Source organism: Oryctolagus cuniculus, chromosome 20, assembly GCF_051225735.1.
Source record: "Oryctolagus cuniculus isolate XC-2025 breed Fujian yellow rabbit chromosome 20, ASM5122573v1, whole genome shotgun sequence".
Lineage (NCBI taxonomy): Eukaryota > Metazoa > Chordata > Mammalia > Lagomorpha > Leporidae > Oryctolagus > Oryctolagus cuniculus.
In genome coordinates, this window is record NC_142886.1 from 24,263,431 (window position 1) to 24,282,574 (window position 19,144).

General features: G+C 47.6%; 1 protein-coding gene and 1 long non-coding RNA gene across 4 annotated transcripts; one reads left to right on the top strand and one right to left on the bottom strand.

Moving 5' to 3' along the window:
* Positions 1 to 2,110: 2,110 nt before the first annotated feature.
* Positions 2,111 to 4,952, bottom strand: LOC149120105 (uncharacterized). The gene is made up of 2 exons (XR_016226594.1): positions 4,814 to 4,952; positions 2,111 to 2,404 (listed from the first exon to the last, which is right to left on the bottom strand). It is a non-coding gene; the product is annotated as an uncharacterized LOC149120105 (long non-coding RNA).
* Positions 3,676 to 15,358, top strand: LOC100344258 (acyl-coenzyme A thioesterase 1). 3 transcript variants are annotated; one of them, XM_089322333.1, is made up of 3 exons: positions 3,676 to 3,835; positions 10,678 to 10,880; positions 13,606 to 15,358. In XM_089322333.1, exons 2-3 carry the CDS (start codon positions 10,707 to 10,709, stop codon positions 14,209 to 14,211), a joined length of 780 nt encoding a protein of 259 aa, XP_089178459.1. In that variant the 5' UTR covers positions 3,676 to 3,835; positions 10,678 to 10,706; the 3' UTR covers positions 14,212 to 15,358. The 3 variants fall into 3 exon arrangements, with proteins under 3 accessions (XP_089178459.1, XP_002719709.5, XP_089178460.1); XM_002719663.6 differs by lacking the exon at positions 3,676 to 3,835 and adding an exon at positions 4,593 to 5,282; XM_089322334.1 differs by lacking the exon at positions 3,676 to 3,835 and adding an exon at positions 6,929 to 7,092.
* The last annotated feature ends 3,786 nt before the right edge of the window (positions 15,359 to 19,144 follow it).

Here is a 19,144-nt window from a genome sequence, read left to right on the forward strand (position 1 = left end):
TCATTCTCAGCTGCTTTCTCAGAAAAGCAAAAGAATCTCCGATGTTAACTGAGAATTAATGAAAATAAAATGAACTTGTGATAACTGACACTGTCTAGAGGAAGACTTCTCAGTCATCCCTGATGGGTATTCTTTGCTGAAGGACAAAAATTACAACAATTTAGTTTCAAGATCTTAACTGACTTAAATTTGTAAATACATTTTTTATTTTACACACACACACACATCTCCTATCTGGTGGTTCGTTCCCCGAATCCCTGCAGTAGTCTCAGGCCAGGGCAGAAGTAGTCTGGGTCTCCCACATCCATAGCAGGAACCCAACTACTGGAGCCGTCGCCTACTGCCTCTAAAGAGCACATAGGCAGGAAGCTGGAGGCAGGAGTTGGGACTCCATCTCAGGCACTCGGATTTGGGATGCAGGTATCCCAGTGGCTGTATTATCCGTTGGCCACTCCCACCTTTGCTTTATTTTTTATTTCCTAGAGTCAGGCAACATGTCATTCCATAAAATAGCACACATGTTCTGACTGGCTGAGCAGAGTAAGTTGAGTTTTACAGACAGAGAAGGTCTGAAAAACAAACCAGAAACCAGTGGAGCAGACCATACACACATACTCTGTCTGTATCTACAGTTATTGCCTTAAACCAGGTCCCATTGCCTTAGCATTTCCTGCTTCTGTACCACAGCAGCACATGAAAGGACACCACATTGCTCAGTTGGGATTCGCTGTCCCTCACCACCTGACCCAAACACAGGCAGTCAAATAACTTGTAGAGACAGAACGCTTTGTAGAGATGAGGTGTTGTGGAGCATCATGGAAATACAAATGATGGTTCTGGTTCTGCTCTGGAGGGTTAATGAGATGGCTGCACAGAGTCTGTGTTTTTTACAAAGTTCGTAAGCAAAAACCAAAACCCAAAGAAAACAAAAAAAAAAACCAGAAACAAAGAAAAAGGCACTTGGTCATTTCAAGGTTACTTTCCTTGTGAGGCAAGGGGACAGGACGGGACCACAGAAAATAGCCAGTGATGCACCCATGGTCTTGCCTCAGATGCTAAATTATCTGCGATTCGTCACATCTGTTAAAGTGGGCACCTTAAGTGAGTGATCTAAACTCAGTTCAGACAGTGAAATTACTCATTATCTTGGGGTGTACTGATTACGGGTGACTCAGTAATTTTTTCTAAAGCCCAGCTTTTCCATGTGGGGTTTGTAACTGAAAGGCAATGAACAATTAGTGGAAAAGTTCAAGGACTCGTAAGAGAAATTCTGCTCTAGATCAAGCAAAGAATCACGTCCATCCATGAAGTCTTCCCCCCTAATATATGGCACAGAAATTCATTTTTTTGTTTCATTCTGGAAACAGCATGACATATATGTGGATACTGAACTCAGCCACTTCATCTAGTTGCTACACAAGCACTGGAATTTCTGTGTGGGGCCAATCTTCTCATGAACATTATTTGTTGCTTTTTCTTTTCTTTTTTTTTTTAGTTCCAGAGGCAAGGGGAGAGAGAGAGAGAGATACAGAGATCTGCTGGTTCACTCCCAAAATGGTAGCAAGGGGGAGAGGGCTCAAACCAGCTCTCCCACATGGGCACAGGGACCCAACAACTTCAGCCAGTGCCTGCTGCCTCCCAGGGTCAGCTTTCACACGAAGCTGGAAGCTGGAGTGCAGCAAGGACTTGCACCCAGGTAATCTGATACCGGACAGAGCCCCAAACACCTGCCCTGCAAAGTACTCCTTACAGCAGCTCCTTTGCAGACCCTGGGCATCCCCTGACAGCTGGCCTGCTCACTGCCTACCTCTTCTTTGAAGTTCCTAGGCTCAGAACTCCACAGAGAAGGTGCTTTGGAATGGCCAGCTGCTCGGCTGCTTTCCCCTCATGTGCCTAACAGTCATTTCTACTTCTTTTCACAGTGAGGTGGGCATCAGGGTAGGGGAAGGAAGGAGACAGCAGCCCAGGTAGATCCTGTGTAACAGTGCCCTAGTTGGGGGATTATCCTGGGACAATTTAAAGGGCAGCTGATGAAAATACAGAGGGCAGTTACTTCCTTAGGTGGAATGGCGAGCTCAATGAATCAGATTTGGGGCTTAATCTGATCATCGTTTTCTCAGGTTCTAAATATTTACTTAGTTTCTATTTGCCAAACATCATACACACACTTCTCTCTTCACCCTGCTGGGGGCCCGGGAGGCTGAATCGTATTGTTGGGTTCAGCCAAATCGACTGCAAGATACTGAATGGAAGAAGAGAGTGAGCTCCAGATGTGTTTTCTCCTCCTGCTGCTGCATCACCATGGCTTGCCCATGTCCCCTAGAAAAGCCACGGCTCCTCCAGACAGCCCTCTTCCCTTGAGCCTTCAGGCACAAAATTCTTCCCGAAACCGTGTTGAGCTTTTCTGAAAAAAAAAAAAGGGGGGGGGGGATGGGAGGGAATCTTGTCGATGCCTTTGTAAAATAATTCCCTTATTGGGGCCAGCCCTGTGGCACAGTGGGTTAACGCCCTGGCCTGAGCACAGGCATCGCATATGATTGCTGGTTTAAGAAGGATGCTCCACTTCCAATCCAGCTCCCTGCTGTGGCCTGGGAAACAGTAGAAGATGGCCCAAGTGCTTGGGCCCCTGCACCCGTGTGGGAGACCCAGAAGAAGCCCCTGCCTCCTGCTTCGGATCAGCATGGCTCCAGCCGTTGCGGCCAATCGGGTTTGAATAACCAGATGGAAGACCTCTCTCTTTCTCTCTCACTCTTTCTCTCTCTGCCTCTCTTTGTATAACTCTGACTTTCAAATAAATGAATAAATAAATATTAAAAAATTCCCTTATAGGCCGGCGCCACAGCTCACTATGCTAATCCTCCGCCTTGCGGCGCTGGCACACCAGGTTCTAGTCCCGGTCGGGGCGCCGGATTCTGTCCCGGTTGCCCCTCTTCCAGGCCAGCTCTCTGCTGTGGCCAGGGAAGGCAGTGGAGGATGGCCCAAGTGCTTGGGCCCTTCACCCCATGGGAGACCAGGATAAGTACCTGGCTCCTGCCACCGGATCAGGGCGGTGCGCCAGCCGCAGCGTGCCAGCCGCAGCGGCCATTGAAGGGTGAACCAATGGCAAAAGGAAGACCTTTCTCTCTGTCTCTCTCTCTCTTTCTCACTGTCCATTCTGCCTGTCAAAAAAAAGTCCCTTATAAATGCTCCTGAAATTGTCCACTGTGCCATTTGCTTCCTGCCAGAAGCAAAACTGACTGCAAAGGAGGGTTTTATTTTTTTAAAGATTATTTTTTATTTCATTTGTTTTTTTGAAAGGCAGAGTTACAGAGACAGAGCCAGAGAGATATTTTCCACCTGCTGGTTCACTCTCCAAACGGTCACAATTGGAGCTGGGCCTGACTGAAGCCAGGAGCCGGGAACTCCACCTGGTTTCCCACGTGGGTGGCAGGTGTCCAAGCACTTGGGCCACCTTCTGCTGCCTTCCCAGGCACATTAGCAGGGAGCTGGATTGGAGTGGAAAGTCTGGGACTTGAACTGGCATTCACACAGAACGCTGGTGTTGCCGTTGGAAGCTTAACTTGCTGTGCCACAACACAAGCCCATGCCAATGAGTTAAGATGAAAAACAGAACTCGGTTTTGATGAAGCCACAGGTGTTTTGGGGCAGTGCTTTTACCACAGACCATTTATTGTCACGATACCTATTTTCAGATAAGGATTCAGAGGCTTAATTAAGGACACTGCTAAAGATGGCCAAGCTGTTAAGGAGCAGAGTGGCATTCGAAGCCAGGCAGGTCTGACTGTACAAACACCAACCTGTTCTGAAGTGGCGGCTCCAGTTACCATCGGCTCTGGTAAGGGACTGAGGGGGAAAAGAGGGAAGGACCTGACCACGTCCTCAGGGGATCGCCTGAATGGCAAGCACCTGGGATACATTTTATCTGAAAAAATGTTCAGGGCCGGCCTTTTGGCACAGCAGCAGGTTAAGCCAACACTTGCAACACCGGCATCCCACCTAGGAGTGAAAGTCTGATACTTCCAACCCAGCTCCCTGCTAATGTCTGGAAAGCAAAGGATGGGACAAGTGCTTGGGCCTCTGCTACCCATGTGCGAGACCCGGATGGAGTTCGGCACTTCTCCCTTCAGTCTGCTCTGCCCGGGCTATTGTGGATATTTAGAGTGAATCAGTGGATGGGAGATCTCCCCCGACCCCGCCTTTAAAATATATATATATTTTAAAAGGTTTTAAGAGTGACTTATTTGAAAGGCAGAGTGATAGGGAAAACAAGGGGGAAGAAGAGAGGGAGAGGGAGGGAGGATCAATCTTCCAGATCCACTGATTCACTCCCGGAGTGACTGCACCAGCAGGTGCGCACCAGGCTAAGTCAGAAGCCCGGAACTCCATCCAGGTCCCTCAGGTGGGCAGCAGGGACTCAGGCACTTCAGCGATCACCTGCTGCACCCCAGGGTCTGGGTTAGCAGGAAACTGGAAGCAGAAGCCCGGGACTCCTACCCAGGCATCCTGAGGAGGGATGCGTACTTCTCAAGCAGAATTCGTCCTCAATCCAAATTCCTGGAACTGTGTTCCCTTCAGTCTGGTGGCTTCGGGGGCCTTTCCACCTCACCTCGACTGCTACACATTGGACTTCGCCTCCTATTATCAGCCGGGTTCTGAGCATAGCGCTCTGGAGCGCCCCGCGAAGTCTGGAGCCAGGCCCAGCCTGCAGCGGGCAGCCAATGAGAGGCCCGCGAGGGATTCTGCCCACCGTTGCGTCGCTAGGAGGCGGGCCTGCAGGGGCAGACGGGACTCCTAAAAGTAGTCTCCCCCTTACCTCCAAATTAGAATGGCGGCGTCGGTGAGCGTGGAGCCCGCGGGCCCCTGCTGCTGGGACGAGCCGGTGCGCATCGCCGTGCGCGGCCTGGCCCCCGAGCAGCCGGTCACGCTGCGCGCGTCCCTGCGCGACGAGAAGGGCGCGCTCTTCCGGGCCCACGCGCGCTACTGCGCCGACGCCGGCGGCCAGCTGGACCTGGCGCGCGCGCCCGCGCTGGGCGGCAGCTTCGCGGGGCTCGAGCCCATGGGGCTCCTCTGGGCCCTGCAGCCCGACAGGCCCTTTTGGCGTCTGACCAAGCGGGACGTGCAGACGCCGCTGGCCGTGGAGCTGGAGGTGCTGGACGGCCACGCCCCGGAGCCCGGGCAGCTCCTGGCCCGCGCGCTGCTGGAGCGCCGCTTCCTGCCGCCGGGGGTGCGGCGCCAGCCGGTGCGCGCGGGCCGGGTGCGCGCCACGCTCTTCCTGCCGCCAGGTGAGCCGTCTGCTGTGCTACCTGCACCTGTCTTCCTGAGAGGGCGTCCCCTTGGCCCTTGTTCTTTCCCCCGTGGCTCCTTGATGCATACATCTGAGAGACAACAGCGCTGTAGGAAGCTGGTTAGGGAAGCAGACATCAGGCCTCGCCCCAACCCGCTGAAGCAGACCCTGCGTTTTGACAAGACCTCCTGCCCTGAGTGATTTCTCTGCACATTTAGGCTGGAGAGCAGCTGCTCATCCACCGTGCACCAGCCCCACAGTAGCAAGAGCAGGGAACTCGTTAGAGATGCAACTTTCTGGCCCTATCCGATTTAATCCATCTGGGCTGTGAATCTGCAAGCAGCAGTCTGAGTTGTGAACACCTTTCCATGGCGCTCCGGAAGCAGCCGGACTCTGAAAACCACTGTCTAGAAAAATGGGCTTGAAAGCATGGTGTACTCAGAATTGCTCTCCCATGAGTGCCCAGCTGTTCCTGTCCCCTTGACTTGTGTATGTGCCCACAGGAACAGTGTGGTTAAGGGCCAGGAATGAGCAGGTTCATTTGATATGCAAGAGGGAAATTTTCCTGTGACCCGTTTGAGTGACCCTAATATCACTGTGAAACATGAAAGAAACGAAGTAAAATTGAGAAGTGGTTCTTTGGTAAACAATGTTAAAATAGTGTAACAGGTACAAGTAACAAGCAAAGAACCAACAGTGCTAATGGGTGTATGATAAAAAGTCTCTCTCCAGTATGAAATCCTTCCACTTGACCTAGGCGTAACTGCATTTCCTTCCAGATGAGATACTATTTTTAAACCTCATATTTTGTAGGGATTCTGGAATGCTTAATCAACTCCTGGGGTCACTGCCATTTTCTGATCTTTTAATGATTTCAACTTGCAATCAATCAGATTATCCTCATTCTCCCCACTCCTGCACATACCCTACCTCTAGCCTGAGCTCCCTTCATACTGTAATCAGTCCTTGTTTGGTCACCTGTTCCACTGCAGGCACTTCTGAACGCCAATCAACAGTCATTTCCTATTTGAAAACTGCCTGAGGCCGGCACCGCGGCTCAATAGGCTAATCCTCCGCCTTGCTGCGCCGGCGCAATGGGTTCTAGTCCCGGTGGGGGTGCCAGATTCTGTCCTGGTTGTTGCTCTTCCAGGCCAGCTCTCTGCTGTGTTCGGGAGTGCAGTGGAGGATGGCCCAAGTGCTTGGGCTCTGCACCCGCATGGGAGACCAGGAGAAGCACCTGGCTCCTGGCTTCAGATCAGCGCGATGTGCCGGCCGCAGCTCGACGGCCATGGAGGGTGAACCAACGTCAAAAAGGAAGACCTTTCTCTCTGTCTCTCTGTCTCTCTCTCTCACTCTCTCACTATCCACTCTGCCTGTCAAAAAAACAAAAGAAAACAAAACAAAAAACTGCCTGGATGCCCTTGCTATAGCAGTTCTTCCTCCAGTAATCTCTCCTGAATTACACACAGGTCTGTTTTGCAGCATTCCTTGTAACAATGAACAACTGAAGACAACCTAAATTTCCATAAGTTAAAGAATAATCACATCTGTACTTGGGGAGTTCGGCAATGGTTATGTCTGATTTCAGCAGGAGAGGAGTGGAACCTGGAGAGCCCCCAGCAGTTCCAGTAGCATAGCAGGCCCAGTGACCCTCAGAGACCTGGAGGGGCTGCAGCTGCGGCAGTGGGCCCCAGTCACTTTCATTGCAGCAGTGAAGCCGCTAGCCACCCCCGACCTCAGCACTGCTGACACCAAGCCCGGCACCACAGAGAGCGGTGGCTTGAGTGGCCTCCCATCTACGAAATAGGGTAATAGAAGATTAGAATTCCTAAATTGATACACTTGTACTTCAAAAGGTTCATAGAAAATACATATTAGGAAAATTATGCATATTAATACATATTATGAAAAATTATGCATACGTATTTTAACTTTGAAGATTTATGTAATTATTTGAAAGACTAACAGAAAAAGGGAGAGGCAGCGAAATAAAGATCTTCCACTCACTGGTTCACTCTCCAAATGGCTACAATAGGCAGAGCCAGGCTAGGCCAAAGCCAGGAGCCTAGAACTCTATCTGGGTCCCAAGCTCTTGAGCCATCATCCTCTGCTTTCCCAGGTGCTGTATCAGGGAGCTGGGTTTAAAGTGGAGCAGCCACCAGCCCTTGGATATGAGGCGCTGTGTTGCAAGTAGCAGGTTAACCTGCTGTAGCACAGCATTGGATCTATATTTCAAAAAATTTTAGCACCAAAATAAACTATTTTTTATTTTTTATTTTTTGACAGGCAGAGTTGACAGTAAGAGAGAGAGAGAGAGAGAAAGAGAGAAAGGTCTTCCTTTTCCGTTGGTTCACCCCTCAGTGTCCGCTGTGGTTGGCACGCTGCGCCTGGTGCACCGTGCTGATCCAAAGCCAGGAAACAGGAGCTTCTCCTGGTCTCCCATGGGGTGCAGGGCCCAAGCACTTGGGCCATCCTCCACTGCACTCCTGGGCCACAGCAGAGAGCTGGACTGGAAGAGGGGCAACTTGGACAGAGTCCAGCCCCCCGACCGGTACTAGAACTTGGGGTGTCAGCACCGCAGTCAGAGGATTAGCCTATTGAATTACGGCGCCGGCCCAAAATAAACTCTTATTTTATTCTTTCTCACAAACTTTTTAAAGCACCTTTGTCTATGCATACAAATATATGGAAGCATGAAATATAAGTAGTGTAAATAGTTGGAGAAAGGCTGTTGTTGGCTATTTATGTAGGGAAAAAATTAGATAACTACCTCACATCTTTTTTTTTTTTTTTTTTTTTGACAGGCAGAGTGGACAGTGAGAGAGAAAGACAGAGAGAAAGGTCTTCCTTTTGCCATTGGTTCACCCTCCAATGGCTGCCGTGGCTGGTGCACCATGCTGATCCCAAGGCAGGAGCCAGGTACTTCTCCTGGTCTCCCATGGGGTGCAGGGCCCAAGGACTTGGGCCATCCTCCACTGCACTCCCGGGCCACAGCAGAGAGCTGGCCTGGAAGAGGGGCAACCGGGACAGAATCCGGCGCCCCAACCGGGACTAGAACCCGGTGTGCTGGCGCCACAAGGTGGATGATTAGCCTAGTGAGCCGCGGCACCAGACCCTACCTCACATCTTAAACAAAAATGAACTCCAGGTGATTAAAGACCTATTTGTGAAAAATAAAAGTCAAAACTATTGGAAAAAAAATGTCATTCATATCTTTAGGAAGGATTTCTTATGTAGATCCAGAAAGCAAAAACTATAAAGGAATTACAGAAAACTCAGTGAGACAAAGGTAAAATGTATGCAACAGAAGATGTTTATGATACAGTAGACAAAATTATCAGAATCCAGAATTTTTTTATTTTTTAATTTTTTTATTTAATGAATGCATTTTTACATACATACCAGAATATTTTTAAAAAACTATAGATCAATGACACATAACTCTAGAAAAATGGGCAAAGGATAGAAGGTCAATTTTTAAAAAGGAAAAAATTCAATAAACCTATAAAGAGACTCTCAACTCCTACTTAGTGATCATAGAAAATACACTTTGCAGAGAAAGACTTTAGCCTAGCAATTAAAACACTGGGTTAGGAAGCCTGCATCCAGTATCAGACGGCCTGGGTTTGATTCCTGGCTCCAACTCCCAATTCCACCTTCCTGCCAATACAGACCCTGGGAGGTATCAGTGATGGCTAAAGTAGTTGGGTTCCTACCACCCATGTGGGAGACCTGGATGGAGTTCTTGGCTCCTGGCTTAGGCCCGGCCCAGCCCTGGCTTTTGCAGGCATTTGGTGCAATAAAGCAGCAGATAGGAGATCTCTCACTGTCTGTCTCTCAAATGAAAAAAAAAAAATTAAACTATTGTGAAATACCTCCTCATACCCTTAAAGGCAAGCGTTAAAAAATCTAATTAACAAGTGTTAGTGAATACCTAGTAAAGCAAAACACAGCAGATAAAATATCTGTTTGTGTCTGCCTGTCTCTGTCTTTTAAATGGAATGAAAATAAATAAATTAGAAAATAAATATTTGAAAGATTACAACTACCTTAAAAGAAACAGGTAAATTCAGGTCTATTCATCAGCACATAATCCATGTGCAGATGTATCTTTCTTCAATTTGGGAAGAAAAAAATACACTGAGTTTTTGTTAGTTAAAATTTTGCTCCAATGATGGAGACCTGGGAATCTATGAAATCGAGTGTGGATTGCATGTAGATTCAGTTTGACTTTTGATGGCTAAATTGAAAATTATAAACTTTGATATATGTCGCTCCCCGTCTTCATGGAGGAACGACACAAGACCCTGCGCTGTTCTTTCGTCTGCTCGGCCCTCCCTGGGTTTGCTGCTGGTTCTTCCCGGGTTGGCTACTGTCCCTTCCACCTCCGTGGAAGGGCGGTTCCCCCTGGCCACTTTCCCCACTTCCGCAGGGGAGCGGCACACCGCCGGCCGGCTCTCTCGGGGGCTGCACAGGTGTTCCCCTTAGATGTTCCCCTTAGATGTTCCTGGTGCATGTTGTCTCTCTCCTCCTTTATAGTCCTCTTCCACCAATCCCAACTCTGCTACCCACACGCTGAGTACGCTGCTCTCCTCCAATCAGGAGCAGGTCCTACAGTTTATTGGTTGAACTGGAGGCAGCTGTGTAGAGGCTGTTTCTCCCTTCTCAGCGCCATATTGTGGGAGAGCAGATGCATAGAATAAGTCTTAATTCCAGTAACTTAGTCTAGTCCGAGTTGCTCCCCACAGATATAGAATGTCAAGACATGCCTGAGAATTTTGAATTTTTTCCTTGGGTTTATAAGAAGACCAAAGATGGCTTGTGATACCACAGTACTTGGAATCAAGATCAATCAGAATTTTGAGTTGCAAGCATCAAAAACAGACTGTGGGTTAAATAGGAAATGAATTTATTCCAAGGCCATTGCTTCAGGAACTCAACTGATCAGAAGAATGGGGAACTAGGATTAGAAAACTGAGAAGCTCCAAAGGAGACTGGACAGCAGGAACCCCAGCTAAGGTCACAGCTCATGCCACCACTGGACATCACTAAGCTGGCTACTCAGGGCTGCTGTGGAGTCACTGCAAATACTGCTGACCTGAATAAATTCTAAACCATTTTACCTCTCTGTGTTGCTCACTGGACACTCAGTGTGGAATGGTCCAGTAGCTGAGTCTAGGTCACAAGGAGAGGAAGGATGTCTCTATTTTTTTTTTTTTTTGGTGAAAGTTAGGGCCCTGTGTCCCCCTAATATATCCTATAAATAAAACATTCTTTCAAAATAGAAAGGGAAATTTGGATACTAGGCCACTTACTTTGTGTCCCTGAAATAAATAAGAGTCAGACACCAAAAGTAGTTGGAGGACTAGCTCTGTGTTTTGTTTTTCCCCAAGGCCCCGGGCCCTTTCCTGGCATTGTGGACATGTTCGGAGTTGGAGGTGGCCTCCTGGAGTATCGAGCCTGCCTGCTGGCTGGCAAGGGATTTGCTGTCATGGCTCTGGCTTATTACAACTATGACGACCTCCCCAAGAGCATGGATACCCTCCACCTGGAGTACTTTGAAGAAGCTGTGAACTACCTGCTCAGTCACCCTCAGGTTAGCTGCTGCTTTAGTATTTCTGTTTAGATGGTAGGTTCCCAAATACTTGCTCTAGCCAAGGTTAGATTTTCAACGCAGTCACCTAAGGATGCTCTCTGATAAAATATTTAGTCCTTCTTCCAAAGTCAAAGAGAATTTCTGAGCTTGGAAGCATCTTAGAGGGCTTAGAGTTAGTGGGACAGCCTGGTGTTGGAATCCTAGGTAGAGTGAGCAGGTGTTCTGGTTTATCCAAGGACAGGAGTTTCTGGGAAATGGGCTTTCCAGTGCCAGACAGCACAGTCACAGCAAACCAGGAGCAGCTGTCACGTCAGCAGCATCACTGCTTTCCAGCTATGTGAATCTGTCTCCAGCCTCTTTCTGTAAGGGCACTTGTAAAGCCTCTGAAATAGGGCCTGACGTCGGCAAACACAAATTCATTCATGCAGCAAGCCTAAGAGGAGCTAGGCACAGGGTGTACACTGGTGAGGAAGTCAAAGTTCATGTCCACATGAGCTTAGAGTGCAGTGTAGGGATAAGAGAGGGAGGGAGAGTAGAAAAGTAACTTAAACTTTCAAAGCTTTAACAAGGAAATCAGCAGGACCCTGATGAAGGATGAAGTGGAAGTGGATGGGTCTAGAGAGCTCAGGAAGAGCCTCATCTAGGTAAGATTGAAGTTGGCTGGCACTGCGGCTCACTAGGCTAATCCTCTGCCTGCGGTGCCGATGCCCAGGGTTCTAGTCCCGGTTGGGGTGCCTGATTCTGTTCAGCTTGCTCCTCTTTCAGTCCAGCTCTCTGCTATGGCCCGGAGAAGGCAGTGGAGGATGGCCCAATTCCTTGGGCTCTGCACCTCCATGGGAGACCAGGAGGAAGCACCTGGCTCCTGGCTTCGGATCAGCGCAGCGCGAGGGCCGCAACGGGCTAGCTATAGTGGCCACTTGGGGGGGTGAACAACAGAAAAAGGAAGAACTTTCTGTCTCTCACTCTCTAACTCTGCCTGTCAAAAAAAAAAAAAAAAAAGTGACCTGTTATCAGCAGCAGTAGTAATGTTGTTAGTAGTCTAGGAGATAATTCTAGCTATTATTTTTTGTTTGTTTATTCAAAAGGCAGAGTGGCAGAGGGAGAGGGGGCAGGGGGAGAGACAGAGTCAGAGACAGACAAAGAAAGATCTTCCATCCACTGTTTCACTGCCCAAATGGCTGCAACAGCTAAGCCTAGGCCAGGGTAAAGCCAAGAGCCAGGAACTGCACCTGGGTCTCCCACGCAGGTAGCAGGGGCCCAAGTACTTGGGCCATCCTTTCATACTTCCTCAAGAACACAAGCAGGGAGCTGAAATAAGTGGAGTAGGCGGGAATCAAACTAGTACGTTGCTGTGAGATGCCAGCATTTTGAGCAGTGGCTTAACCCACTGTACTAGCCCCTGTTACACGTTCTTAAATCTTTCAGTATCTGCTACTACTTATATGTTAAAAATGAGGGGCCGGCACTATGGCACAGTGGGTTAAATTGCTATCTGCCATGCCAGCATCCCATATGGGCACCAGTTTGAGTCCTGGCTGCTCCACTTCTGATCCAGCTCCCTGATAATGTGCCTGGGAAAGCAGCAGGGGGTGGCCCAAGTACCTGGGCCGCTGCATCCATGTGGGAGACCCAGATGAAGCTCCTGCCTCCTGGTTTCGGCCTTGCTCATCCCTGGCTGTTGCAGCCATTTGGGTAGGGAACCAGTGCTTGCTCACTCTCTCTCTATTTGTAACTCTTTCAAATAATAAACAAATCTTTAAAAGAAATGAAATGAACCCATAAGCAAATTAATAATAATTTAGAAGTTGCCAAAAAGACTTACACTGATTCTTTGGCTTTTTTTCCTGTGCTGGATTATGATTTATATTGCATACAAATACTGTTTCTGATAAGTTAATTATTTAATTACTTTACAACTTATTCGAAAAAACAACCTGTTAACTTCAGAAAGAAAACTTCATTAAAGTTCAGGCCTTTTATTCCTCAGTACAAGTGTGCTTGGAACTTTGCATAAAAATGGAGAATTATTTAGGTTCATCTTAGACTTTTTCAGATTACCATGAATTAATTTTAGTGAAGACCCCACTAAAGTATAAAAGCATTAGAGACTAAACACTAAATATGTTTTTTAGAGTTACTAGTTTATTTGAAAGGCAAAGTGACCAAGAGGAGAGGTAGAAAGAGGGAGAGAGAGAGATAGTCCATTACTGGTTCACTCCCCTAATTGGGGGGGGGGGGGCAATAGCTGCAGCTGGTCCAGGACAAAGCCAGGAGCCAGGAGCTCCATCCTGGTCTCCCACGTGGGTGGTAAGTACTTTCACCATTATCTGCTGCTTTCCTAGGCTCATTAGCAGAGAGCTGGATCAGAAGAGCAGCAGCCAGGACTCTACCAGCACTGATGTCCTAAGTCACAATCTAGCCTGTTGCACCACACACCAGCCCTGCACACATTTTTTGCATTTGCTTGAATGCTTATTATTGATAGGCATCATGCCAAGTGCTTTACATATGGTGTCTCTTTTGAGCATCATATAGACTTTATAGCATAGGAATTTGTGTTATTTTACTGCTAAGGAAACAGAAATTTCTATAGACTTAGTAACATTTTTAAAGCTAGGATTTGGAAAGCCCGGAATCAGACCCTGGTCCACCTGGCTTCCATGAGTGGGAAGTCCTTGCTGTACCACACAGTTCACTCATTCTCCTTTCTCCTCTGTCCACTCAGGTGAGAGGCCCAGGGATTGGGCTGCTTGGACATTCCAAAGGGGGTGAACTCGCTCTTGTCATGGCCTCCTTCCTGAAGGGCATCACAGCTGCCGTCATAATCAACGGTTCCATAGTTAATGTTGGGGGGACCTTACGCTACAAGGACGTGACCCTGCCCCCTGTAGGGACCAACAGAAGTCGAATCAAGATGACCAAAGAAGGCTTTGCAGACATTGTGGACGCCCTGAACAGCCCTTTGGAGGGGCCTGACCAGAAGAGCCTAATTCCTGTGGAGAGGTCTGAGTGCACCTTCCTGTTCCTCGTGGGTCAGGATGACCACAACTGGAAGAGTGAGTTCTATGCCAATGAGGCCTCTAAACGCCTCCAGGCCCAGGGGAAGGCAAAGCCCCAGATCATCTGCTACCCAGAGACAGGGCACTACATCGAGCCCCCGTACTTCCCCCTGTGCCGGGCTTCCCTGCACGCCTTGGTGGGCGGTCCTGTGTTCTGGGGAGGGGAGCCCAGGGCTCATGCTGCGGCCCAGGTGGATGCTTGGCAGCAACTCCAGACTTTCTTCCACAAGCACTTGGGTGGCAAAGAGAGGAAAGTCCCTGCAAAACTATAATTTTTATTTGATTGTGTAGCATCTCCTGGGACTAGCCACCAGAATTAGTATATATTCTCTTATTCTTGTGAATAACTACTTAGACTCCCCCACCCTACTGTTAAATTGCACTTACCAATAAGAATGAGCTTTTGAAGTTTTTATAAATTGCATGTCTCATCAGTGTGGGAGGGAGTGATTGTGCAGAAAACATGAGAGGTGATAAAAGCACACCTCTTACTATTGCAAACATGCCACCAACAAGGCTTCAGCTCAGAAAGGAAGGGGAGCGCTGATTATCAGTGCCTGCTGCACAACTGGAGTTCAATACTTATGTGCTGGGGGGCCAGGATTGTGGTGTAGCAGGTAAATATGCCACCTGCAGTGCCAGCATCCGTATGGGCACCAGTGTGTGTCCCAGCTGCTCCACTTCTGATCCAGCTCCCTGCTAATGGCCTGGAAAGGCAGTGGAAACTGGCCCAAATGCTTGCGGACCCTGCACCCACATGGGAAACCTGGATGAAGCTCTTGGCTTTGGCTTGGGCCAGCCCTGGCCATTGTGGCCATTCAGGGAGTGAACCAGCAGATGGAAGATTCTCTCTCTCTTTCTTTCTCTTTCTCTCTCTCTTTCTCTCCCATTGTCATTGTCACTCTTGCTCGCTCTATAACTCTGACTTTCAAACAAAATAAATAAAGGATTTTTTAAAAAAGCATTATTTGCTAAATGACTGAATAATAGAGAAATAATTGCCTACTGTAAAAGAAAGGCATCGCAGTTACCCCTTCTTATCTGTGGATTCCAAATCTGTGGCTTAAACCAACCACAGATTGAAAATCTTCAAAAAACCACAGGAAACACTGTTCTTACTAAACAAGCACAGACTTTTTTCTTGTTGTTAATCCCCAAATAATGTAGTAAAACAACTATTTCCATAGCATGTTCATTGTTTGAGTTGTCCTTTGTAAGCTAGAGGCTTTAAAGTATCCAGAAATGACTGCAAATATCAAAGCTGTTTTAATATCAGATTTGAGTTTCTACTTTAAAAACAGAAGTAACATCTTAGCTACAAAGCGATTACTAGTTAGATATGAACTACTAAACATTTTCAAAGTTTCAGTCCTTTGATAACTTCTCTTTGGATGAATAAAGATTCTCCTAGCAAACAAATTTTGTTGTTTTGTTTATACATATGGACCTTATGATCTAGTTTTTATAAAAACTCAAGAGATTATTTAGATGAAATATGTAAGTGATTGTGTGTGTGTTTTTTTGTTGTTGTTGTTGTTGTTTTTTTTCTTTTTCTTTTTTTTTTTTTTACAGGGCAGGGTGGATAGTGAGAGAGAAAGACACAGAGAAAAGTCTTCCTTTGCCGTTGGTTGACCCTCCAACGGCCGCCACGGCAGATGCACCGCACCTATCCAAAGGCAGGAGCCAGGTGCTTCTCTTGGTCTCCCATGGGAGCAGGGCCCAAGCACCTGGGCCATCCTCCACTGCACTCCCTGGCCACAGCAGAGGGCTGGCCTGGAAGAGGGGCAACTGGGACAGAATCCGATGCCCTGAACTGGATGGACTAGAACCCGGTGTGCCGGCGCCGCTAGGCGGAGGATTAGCCTAGTGAGCTGCGGCGCCAGCCGAAATATGTAAGTGATTTTAACTATGATAAACATGATTGGGCCAGCGCCGTGGCTCACTTGGTTAATCCTCCACCTTGTGATGCCGGTATCCCATATTGTCGGCGGGTTCTAGTTCCGGTTGCTCCTCTTCCAGGCCAGCTCTCTGCTGTGGCCCGGGAGGGCAGTGGAGGATGGCCCAAGTGCTTGGGTCCCTGCACCCGCAAGGGAGACTGGGAGGAAGCCCCTGGCTTCAGATCGGTGCAGCGCCGGCTGTGGTGGCCATTTGGGGAGTGAACCAATGGAAGGAAGACCTTTCTCTCGGGGTCTCTCTCTCTCTCTCTCTCTCTCTCTCTCTCTCTCTCACTGTCTATAACTCTACCTGTTAAATAAATTTTAGAAAATGATAAAAATGAAAATAATTTAATATTCGTGTTATCAATGTCCACAATGAAATCTGTGTTGTTACACCTGCATCCCATATTGGAATGCTTGGCTTGGGTCCCAGCTCCTCCACCTACAGTCCTGCTGTTGCACACCCTGGGAGGTAGCAGATGATGGCTTGAGTGACAGGTCCCTACCACAAACGTGGGACATCAGGAATGAATTCCTGGCTCCTGACTTCAGCCTAGCCCAGCCCTAGCTGTTACAGGAATTTGAAGGGTGAACAAGGAAGTGGAAGATCTGTCTTGTTCTGTGCATTTCAAATAAATAAATTTTTTAAAAGAAAAACTTAATTTATGATTATTGTGTTTTGTTTCCTTGTTGACTTGTTTAGCGAGTAGGTGTATGGCATCCCACACAGAGAGGGATGGCCTGCCTCTCCTCTCTTAGTGTAACTCTGACTTTCAGATAAATAAATCAATCTTTGAGAAAAAGGAAGAAGAAGAATGAAAGGCAGAAGGAGAGAGAGAGAGTGAGAGAGAGAGAGAGAGGTCTTCCATCCACTGGTTTACTCTCCAGATGGCCACTATGGCCAGAGCTATGCCAATCTGAAGCCAGGAGCCAGGAGATTCTTCCAGGTCTGCCATGTGCGTGCAGGGTCCCAAGAACTTGGGACACCTTCCACTGCTTTCCCAGGACATAGCAGAGAGCTGGACTGGAAATGGAGTGGCCTGATGTCAAACCAGCGCCCACGTGGAATGCCAGCACTGCAGGCAGAGGCTTTATCCACTACGCTACAGCGCAGGCCCTGTGATTAATTTTTAATTAAAAAAATTTGCTGGGGCAGGTGTTTAGCCTATTTGTTGGAATCCCCCAAATTCCATATTCGAGTACTGGGTTCAACCCCTGTCTCTGGCCCCTGACTCCAGATTTCTGCTAATGCAGAACCTGGGAAGCAGGAGTGATGGCTCAAGGGACTGGGTTCCTGACCTATGTGGGAGATCTGGATTGAGTTCCCAGCTCCTGACTTTGGCCTAGCCCAGCATTTGGGCAGTGAACCAGTGGACAGAAGCTGTCCCTGTGTATGTGTGTGTCTATCTCTGTTTCTCTGCCTGTAAAATAAATCCTGTTTTGAAACAATAAATTCTTGGAGCCGGCGCTGTTTCATAGTGGGCTAAGGCTCTGCCTGCAGCATCCCATATGGGCACCAGTTCGTGTCCTGGCTAGTCCTCTTCTGATCCAGCTCCCTGCTAATGTGCCTGGGAAAGCAGCAGAGGGTGGCCCAAATCCTTGGGCCGCGGCACTCGCATGGGAGACCTCTATGGAGCTCCTACTCCTGGCTTTGGCCTGGCTCAGCCCTGACTGTCATGGCCATTTAGGCAGTGAACCAGCAGATGGAAGATTGCTCCATCTCCCTCTCTATAAATAACTCTGCTTTCAAATAAAATAAATCTTTATAAAAATATAGGAAGCTCATGGTAGAGTAGTGGTATAAATAACATAGCAGTGAACCAGCAGAAGGAAGATCTCCCCCTCTCTCCAATTCTGCCTTTCAAATAAAAATAAATAAATCTTAAAAAAAAAAAAAAAAAAAAGAAGCGGGCTCTGTTTTCCTTGAGCTTTGGTGGGATTCTGTGACTTCCTTGACCAACAGGGTATGACAGAATGATGCTACAAAGCTCCCACACTCCTGGCAATGGATGGGAGACTTCTCTCTCTCCCACTCTCTCTGTAACCCTACCTTCCAATTAAATAAATAAATACAATTTGAAAAAAAACCCACATACACGATGAGAGCTGTACATGCTTGTTACACCTGAAACTATGTTCTATAAAACATGAAAAATCAGGTGTAGGCATTTGGCTGCCACAGTAGTCAAGAAGGTGTTTGCTACCTGCATCCCTCATTAGAGCGTCTGTGTTTGAGTTCCAGCTCTGATCTGGATTCCAGCTTCCTGCTAACATACCTGGGAAGCAGCAGGTGATGGCTCAGGCACCTGCATGCCTACCATCCACACAGAACTGGTTTGAGTTCCCAGCTCTTGGCTTCAGCCTGGCCTACTCCTGGCAGTTGTGTGCAGCTGGGGTATGAATGAGTAAACGGGAGATCTGTATCTCTATCTCAAATAAATAAATAAATAAATCTTTCAAAAGTGAAAAGTCTTCCTGGGTAAGGATTCAAGTTGTAAATATAGAGGCTTAGGGATCGTCAGAAAACATCCTGAAGTAACTTAAAACCTCAGCAAAGGACAGAAAAGGGAAAATGAGGGAAGTCAGTTCTGCTCGCTGTACTATTTGCAAAATACTCCTGAAGGCCAGCGCTGTGGCACAGCAGGTGAATGCCACAGCATGCAGTGCCTGCATCCCATATGGGCGCCGGTTCGAGTCCCAGCTGCTCCACTACCAATCCAGCTCTCTGCTATGGCCTGGGAAAGCAGTAGAAGATGGCCCAAGTGCTTGGGCCCCTGCACCCACAAGGGAGACCCTGAAGTAGCTCCTGGTTTTGGATCAGCTCACCTCTGGCCATTGTGGTCATTTGGGGAGCGAACCAGCAGAGGGAGGACCTCTCTCTCTCTCTCTCGCTCTACCTCTCTAATTCTCTTTCAAATAAATAAAATAAATCTTAAAAAAAAAAGAAGAAAAAAAATACTCCTGGTGTTTTGTACACATGTTAAACTTGGTATCCAAAAGATGAGACATTGATAAAGGGTAATAGTTTGTATATATGGGTAAAACACTACATATTTTTATATATACATATATGCATATAGCATATGTGTGTATATATGGAGAAAATATACATCATACATTATGCCTACATACCTACAAAGCCATATTCAAAAGTTGGACATTTAGTATCTACCACAATCTACTAAGACTCAATGTTCCCATTCTCTATGATACAGCAGTTCCAATCCCATGTTTCCACTATACTGTTTATGTCCATCAAAAGACAAAA

Coding starts and splice junctions, on each gene's coding strand:
- LOC100344258 (XM_002719663.6), top strand. CDS start 4,826: ATGGCGGCGTCGGTGAGCGTGGAGCCCGCGGGCCCCTGCTGCTGGGAC. Junction 5,283..10,677: donor CACGCTCTTCCTGCCGCCAG/GTGAGCCGTCTG, acceptor TTTTTCCCCAAG/GCCCCGGGCCCTTTCCTGGC. Junction 10,881..13,605: donor ACCTGCTCAGTCACCCTCAG/GTTAGCTGCTGC, acceptor CTGTCCACTCAG/GTGAGAGGCCCAGGGATTGG.